Source organism: Lolium rigidum, chromosome 3 (assembly GCF_022539505.1).
Source record: "Lolium rigidum isolate FL_2022 chromosome 3, APGP_CSIRO_Lrig_0.1, whole genome shotgun sequence".
In the NCBI taxonomy this organism is placed as follows: domain Eukaryota; kingdom Viridiplantae; phylum Streptophyta; class Magnoliopsida; order Poales; family Poaceae; genus Lolium; species Lolium rigidum.
In genome coordinates, this window is record NC_061510.1 from 150337357 (window position 1) to 150345054 (window position 7698).

A 7698-nucleotide genomic window follows, 5' to 3' on the forward strand; every position below is an offset into this window, starting at 1 on the left:
CAACATGATAGGCTGTTGTGAATAGATCCCCTGTGAGATGTTCAAGGTACTTGATTACTCATGGTTATTTTATCCCCACATAGATCCCAAATTACTTGTGTGGCCTAACATATATACTTTGTGGTGGTGAGATGGACACACGTGTGGTGCATCCGAATTTAGGCATATGGAAAATATTTGCTAGATTTTCACTTACTAATTGCAAAGGAAAAGTACTTTGATATGCAGTTGGTTGCGATTGTCATATGAGCTTAATTTTCTTAATTGGAAATTCAACGGGCCATTTTAGCGCGGACATATGGGACCGAGTGTTCAACTTTAATTCAAGTGTCATGCAATAATCATTGAAGAAACGTGAGAAGAATTTAGTACGGTTTTCTATTAATATAAATTTATTTAAATTCTCAATATTTAATAATTTGTCAAATGCATGGTTTCCTACACATAATAGGCACACGTGAGACCATAGTATAGATGCATCTATTAGAACTATGAAATACCTATAATGTCCAGATAATAGTTGGACAAGACTACAAATGTCGCCCATAACTCATTCAAGGAATTGAGTGGCTTTGGGTGAATTTTGTGATATGCGTGTCTTAAAATGAGTTTTCCAGTAGTACATGTAGTGCACATAATGTACGATGCTTATGGGAATTTAACTTTGTTAATTCATGACCATTATTAATTGCAGCTAATTTATCGATTACCCCAATCCCGGTATGACCAAGGTGATCATGTCAAGTCTGGAATGCATTTACATTCTTAAATATTACCTTATGCATAGCATGTACTTCCTTTTCGAAAAATCATCACGTCTACTTTGGATTTTATGTATGTTTGGTACAATCCTGATGACAAAGAGGTCAATTTTGTCAAATATGTGTTTGCCATATCCCTTGTCTTTGGTAAAGATGATATATTCCTCTTTGTTTTGTTCTTGGATTTCATTTGGAAATCGATTTTGTGGATATCTCTATAACCAATGAGAGTACAAGACCAGTAGGCATAAAATAATTCATCGGCAATTATTATTTGTGTACCCATAAGGCGATAAATGTTGTCATGCGCCAAAATTTAATGTATCATATTCATATCTAGCTATAGTTAAAATATCTCCATTCAAATCTGTAAGAGTTCGGAAATGCATTTTTGCCATGAAATAAGCCATTCTCAATTGCCATTCGTGTATGCATAGGGTGGATAAATGTGGCACATCATGTGCCAACAATTAACCCATCTTATCTTCCAATTGTTAAAATATCTCCATTCAACTTTGTAAGAGTTTAGAAATGCTTATTTGCCTAAGTACAAGCCTTTTTCTACCGCTTTCCACAATGCACATTTCCTCCTCCATTTCGATTGACTCTCATAGAAATTTATATACTTAAATGTTCAGTAATAAAAATAATTTTGTTTGATATATGGAAAATAAATAACTTTATTGATGTTGAAGTGTTGATACAGTATATATTGTGCTTTACAGTAAAAGGTGATGACATCAATAAAAATAATATGTTTTTATTACAACAATATATTGAAAGTAAATGTAGTATCTAATGGATTTTATCGACTAGTCGAAGTCCCCGAACATGCCATTAGAGGTATATTAGATCATCACTGCGTCCACAAAGTCATGTTGTAGGTGCTTCGTAGTGCTCCTTGAACACCTCGCTAACATCTAGCTTCCATGTTAATTTTAGGTTCAAAATTGAAGTTGGCATCATATGTTGCTCCTTCGGTAGGTTTCTTATGTCTCATAGATGGCATATAGATGTCTACAAGATTTCTTGGGGTGCGGAATCGTTTTGGCGACCTTCTTGTAGAATCAACATTTATCGCAAAGATTAGTTCGATCAAAATTGTTCTTTGTTATGCCTTTCCCCTTGTATGAACTTTGTGGTTTGTTATTCTTTTCGGTGTGTTGCGTTTACCATTGAAGTTCCTTGTTTGGTCTTTGAATGAGTGATCGAATTTCATGTTTCTCTTACAGTTTGCATGTGCTTCAGGGAGAGGGGAAGCCCCAACTGAGCATTGTTGACTATTCTGTAGAAGGAGTTCATCATGTTTCTCATCCTTGAGGAGCGCATGTATAAGTTTAGATTAAACTTGGTAATTGCTGGCACAATATTGTTGTTGCCGGATCCTATCTGCCTGTCATTACTCGGGATGCAAGTGGGTCGACATTATGGTATCTTTTACCCACTTTGGTCCAAAAAAATGAACTAAGTTATCTAACATGATGTCGTTATAAAAATTAGTTCATTGTTTGAACTAAAAAGACCGAGTACGTAGAGGGTACCCTTATAATAGTGATTACCCCACTTATAAGGGATAGTTGTAGTATAATTTGATAAGTATTGATCTATCGTGACAAGTATTGATCCATCGATCTGGGTAAAATATCTATCCTCTAACGACCTATAACCTATTTATAGCGTCGTTCTTGTAATACAAGAATCTACAATATGCAGGATTCTTTCTCACTTCTAGGTAATACTTCTTTAGTAAGCCTTGAACTACTAACTTGAAAACTAATTTTGTTTGAAAAGCTAGGAAAGAGTAAGCTAGTGGTGTGTGAAATCAGCCATTTAAGTTACACGTACTGGTGTTAGAGATTGAACACGAAGTCGAGTTCACGACCAATATAAGAAGAACGTACAAGTTAAGAACTGAAACCATCCAACATACTCTGTGTGGTAATAAACAATATGCATTCTCCAAGAACTGAACAGGCAGCAACAGTCGCACGAGCCAAAGTAATGAACAAATGAAACAGCCAGGTACTCGCCGGAACTCTGAGATAACTCAAAATAAAGTCAGCGGCCTCACGACCCTAGTGCAACGGATAGGTGCTGAGATTGCAAACACGGTGTCCCATGAACGGATCCAGTGAGTAGCCATATATATCAGTGGTTGACGACCCTGCAGTTCCTCCTGATTTCACCTTGGTTTCCAGTCTTGACTCCGATGGCACCCATCTTGACCATCGCCTTGTTGAACTTGTCTTCCCACAGTCCACGGATGTTGGCATTGTCAAGCACCATCTGGGTGGTCGCCGGTGTGGTAAGAAGGGTGGCATCTGACGTGAACAAAACCTTGTGTGCGAGGACGTTCTTGTAGTACTGGTTGTCAAGCGCGTTAGGGGTTACCACGTCCTGGTTCACCGTGGGGTCATTGGCTGCGGTCGGGTTGGCAGGACATTGCCTCCTCAGGATGCCGGCGAGGGCGGCGTTGATGTCGGAGGGGACGGCAAGACGGTCAGAGACGAAGGATGAGCAATGTGAGACCCCAATGGTGTGGGCGCCAGAAAGAACCACCATGTCCTCTGTGTTGAGCCCTTTGGCGGCGAAGCTGGCGATGAGCTGAGTGATGTTAAAAATTGGAGGCGGCAGGTTAGAGAGGGCCTCATTGAAGTTGGAAATGAGCCCATCCAGACGGCCTGCCGGCATGTTGATCTTCACCGTCATCTTGCTAAGGAAGTAAGCTGCATCACGGCCGGCGAAGGCAACAATGTCAGCGCAGGATACCACGCCCGGGCAGGCTTTTTCCACAGCGTCCTTGGCTGCATCGATGGCCTCAAACCCACGGAGGCTGGGGAAGTTGGGAGGGCTAAGCTTCTCCGGCTGCGGGTTGGCCGGTGTTGGGTCCAGGAGGACGGAGGCATCACATCCCTCAACAAAGCAGTCGTGGAAGAATATGCGGATCAGCCCAGCGCCGATGCCGGCGTCCTTGTAGACGAACTTCTTCACCTCGTCCCTCACGATAGCCTCCACGCCGGGGCACGATTTCTTGTAGTAGCCCACCTCCAGGCCATGACACGCTGACGACAAGAGCAATGCGCATGTCAGGGCAATAGAAAGCTTAACCGAAGCTGAAGCCATTGTCTTCTTTGTTTGTGGACGAGATAGTGTGTGTACTAAACAGATAGAATGAGCTGATGAGAGGTGATGAAATATTGTTCGCAGGGAAAGGGATATTTATACATGTATGCATGAGATGTAACTTGATAAGATGGCTACCTAAAAATTCCTAGCTTAGGTGATAATTGTTTTATCATGAACGGACATGGACTCGTAATAATTGATCAACATGGTGATCTAGCTGTTACGGAACATGGAGAAGGTTGGAGTTTATACGCTCTCTCTGATAATTGAGAAACTTCAGTCGTATGAGCAGCTGATAATCATTTGGACTCTGCGTATTAGAAAATTTTGTAGGTACGCTACAATTATAACTTAGCCAGCGAGCTATGATACTATATACATAGAGCGAGCTGACGGAAATCCGCTAATTTGTCTTATTAAAAATGTTCCATTGTATGCTTTGGTGGTTGCCGATTGGAGTTTCTCTTTATTAGGAAAAACATTTTGTATGTACGAACAGTGGAAGTAAGAGCATCTCCAGACGCGTCACCAAAACGTCTCACAAATGACATCGGATCGAGCATTTAGGAGACGTGTTTTCTTCGTATCGCGTTTGGGGGATGTGCCACGTCCTCCAAACGCCGCCCCAAAACTTTTTTAAGTCTTGTTTGGTACTAGTGTTTTAGTCGAAATTAGTGGAGATAATACTTTAGAGTACTGAGTGAATCTCTGCTGTCACCCAATCCCCACAAAACCTCATTCCCAATCCACTAGGTAGGGGTAGAGTATTGGGGATTGAAAAATTTACACTAAAATTTGGGAAAAAATGGGGATTAAACTCGCTCATACTCTAGCACCAAACATATATTTGGGATAAGTGGGGATTTGAAATTTGGAGCGGATTATCCCCGCTAATACCCACTAAAAACTCTAGTACTAAAAACAAGCCCTTATGGGGTATTCGAAAACACAACCATTTATTGAACATATCATACAAATAAATATGTTTACCCCAATTGTTTTCAAATTAAAATACAACAAACAATAAAACAACTAAAAAATGTAATAAACGGGGCTAGATCAAGGCGCCGTAGCATTTGCTGATAATCCTTTGGTCCTCCACATATGCTCAACGAGATAATTTTGAAGTTGCTCGTGAATATTGCTGTCATGGATCTCTGCGTGCATGGCGAGAAAATTAGCAAAATCTGCAGGCAACTCATAGGGACCAACATGTCTCCTGACCTGATTCTTGCGATCATCCTAGATGATCATGTTGTGCATGATCACACAAGTCTGCATCACCTCCCACATTTGGTCGTGAGACCAGCTTAGAGCAGGGTACCGGACAATTGCAAATTGAGCTTAAAGCACACCAAATGCCCGCTCGACATCCTTCCTGCAAGTATCCTGTCATGAAGGAAAGTGATAATTCTTATAACCTAATGGAGCCGGGGTTGTTTTGACAAAAGTGGCCCATTTTGGATATATACCATCGGCTAGATAATAGCCTTTGGTATATTGGTGGCCATTGATCTCATAGTTGCATGGTGGAGCATGAACTTCCACTAGTTTGCTGAACACCGGAGACCGCTGCAATACGTTGATGTTATTGTGTGATCCCGCCATGCCAAAGAAAGAATGAAAAATCCACAGGTTATAATCCACCACAGCTTCAAGCACCAGACTGCAATATCCCCGATGCCCTTTGTATATACCTTGTCAAGCAAACGAGCAGTTCTTCCATGACCAGTGCATGCAATCGATGCTTCCAAGCGTCCTAGAGAATCCTTTCGCAGTATTTTGTGCCATGATCCTTGCAGTCTCTTCTTCAGTTGGCCCTCTCAAATAGTATTTGCCAAACTTTCCCACAACAGCTCGGCGAAACTTGTACATGCACTCAATGGCAGTAGACTCACTCATGCGAAGGTATTCGTCCTGTGTATCGGCAGGTGCTCCGTATGCAAGCATCCTCATGGCGGCGGTGCACTTCTGAATCGACGAGAACCCGGCAACGCCTACAGCGTCATACTTCATCTTGAAGTACAGGGGTCGAACTCTCAACACCGTGGATGATATTAATGAACAAACCCTTGCTCATCCTATACCGGCACAGAAAATTGTCGTTGTGTAGCATGATATGCCCCTCCATCCTCTGACGGGGCTTTGACTTCTTTCTTCCCATCTCCAAGACAATGTATACCTCAGTTGCATATTATGAATAAAACTTCTACTTCGGCTCATACAATTGTTATTTCACCGAAAAAATATCCGGGAGATCCTCAAAAATATTCGACTACTATTACTCACATCGGGAGCTTTGGTTTACAAAAATACCGCGTCAGATATAATAAACCTTACCCGGCAATACTCGGGGGCTACAAGGTTTTTACGGTTTTTGTCAAGAGCCTTAGGGAACATGCGAGTGCTGTAATTGACGAAAGCCTTTATACAAGGAAAAATAAGAATTCTTCCACAAAGCCTCAGGGAACATGCGAGCGCTGTAGTTGGTGGAAACTATATAAATAAGAAAGGCTCACGCCGGTGCCGCGCTACGAAGCCAATTAGGCACATGGTTCCCTCGTTTACTCGGGGGTTGTTGCCAGCACAAAAATACACACGGCCCAACAAATATATTTGCGATTACTACAGGGTCTTCGAACGAGCAAACTGATCTGATCCCTCAGTTGCCTTCGACAGATAAAATTTTCGACTGGGCTTATTATCCCTTAAAAATTGAACAAAATTATCGGCTCTGCACGATGTTACAAAAGAATATCGTCGGCATTGGGTGTTTAAAAAAAGGCATCGTCATTGCAAAACAAGGTTTTCTTCAAAATAGAAGAGCAACTCAACTTAGCTGCAGTAATTACAAAGCGCACCATATACGAGACTACTCGAATATTTCTATCAAGACGAGCTTCCTTGATCAGTATGGCTCCTCAAATCTCTCTCAGTACCTGCTTCCATCCTGGAAACAACAATATAAGCAGGATGTCTGTCAACGGGGTAGTATTGATTGAGTTCTACATTGGTCTTGGCAATAGATTCTAAATCAAGGGTTGGATGACAAGCCAACATAGAAGCAAATGCGAGTTCAACTCCGGCGAGAAGCTCCTTGCGTACCAAAGATTGAATTCTGGCAGGATTCTTCAATCGAGTCATTAAAGCCAACAAAGTTTCGGGAGCTAGATCAAGTGGGAACATGGTCTTCCACACCATGGTTAAATGAGCGTAGCATTTGTCGAAATAATAATGCACCTTCTCTACCCGATATTCAAACTTCGCCACAATTGCAGCTTTCGATCTATTCGACCATAGTGAGCACTTTGGATGCGATAGACCGGACATAGCTTCAATCTTATCATGGACCCGCTTATTTTCCTCTGGTACGTTGAAAGCAACGAGTGGCAAAGACGGGAGAAAATCAAGTCATACGTAGGTTTTAAATACTAAAGGAGTATAAGGGACAAGGAGATATTGATTGCTTACTACTTAAGCTTTCAGTGGCTGTGCGCAGACGATCTAGAGCGTGTTGTTCGACTTCTGCAGTGAGTTCACCTTTCTTCTTCACCACTGCTGCCATAGCATGGAGTCCAACTATATCCTACTCCAACTGAGATATTCAATTGCGTAGTCGACGCACGAGTTCAGACTCGTTAACAGTCGTAGAACTCACAGAACTATCAGCACGAGAAATAGTCAAAGTCATCTGCAGCAAGTTATTTGATATACATTCTCAGAAAATCAACAAGGGGATTATCAAAGTCAAGCATTCACTCCCATCTAAGACATCAAAAGCATTTCATTTAGAAGAGTAATAATAAAAGTA

At 41.6% G+C, this 7698-nt stretch overlaps 1 protein-coding gene across 1 annotated transcript; it reads right to left on the reverse strand.

The window, feature by feature from the left end:
* Positions 1-2909: 2909 nt before the first annotated feature.
* Positions 2910-3884, reverse strand: LOC124698417 (peroxidase 2-like). Its single transcript, XM_047230903.1, has one exon. It carries the CDS (start codon positions 3882-3884, stop codon positions 2910-2912), a length of 975 nt encoding a protein of 324 aa, XP_047086859.1.
* Positions 3885-7698: the final 3814 nt, after the last annotated feature.

Excerpts from the sequence above, each read along its gene's own strand:
- LOC124698417 (XM_047230903.1), bottom strand. The coding sequence starts at position 3,884 with ATGGCTTCAGCTTCGGTTAAGCTTTCTATTGCCCTGACATGCGCATTG.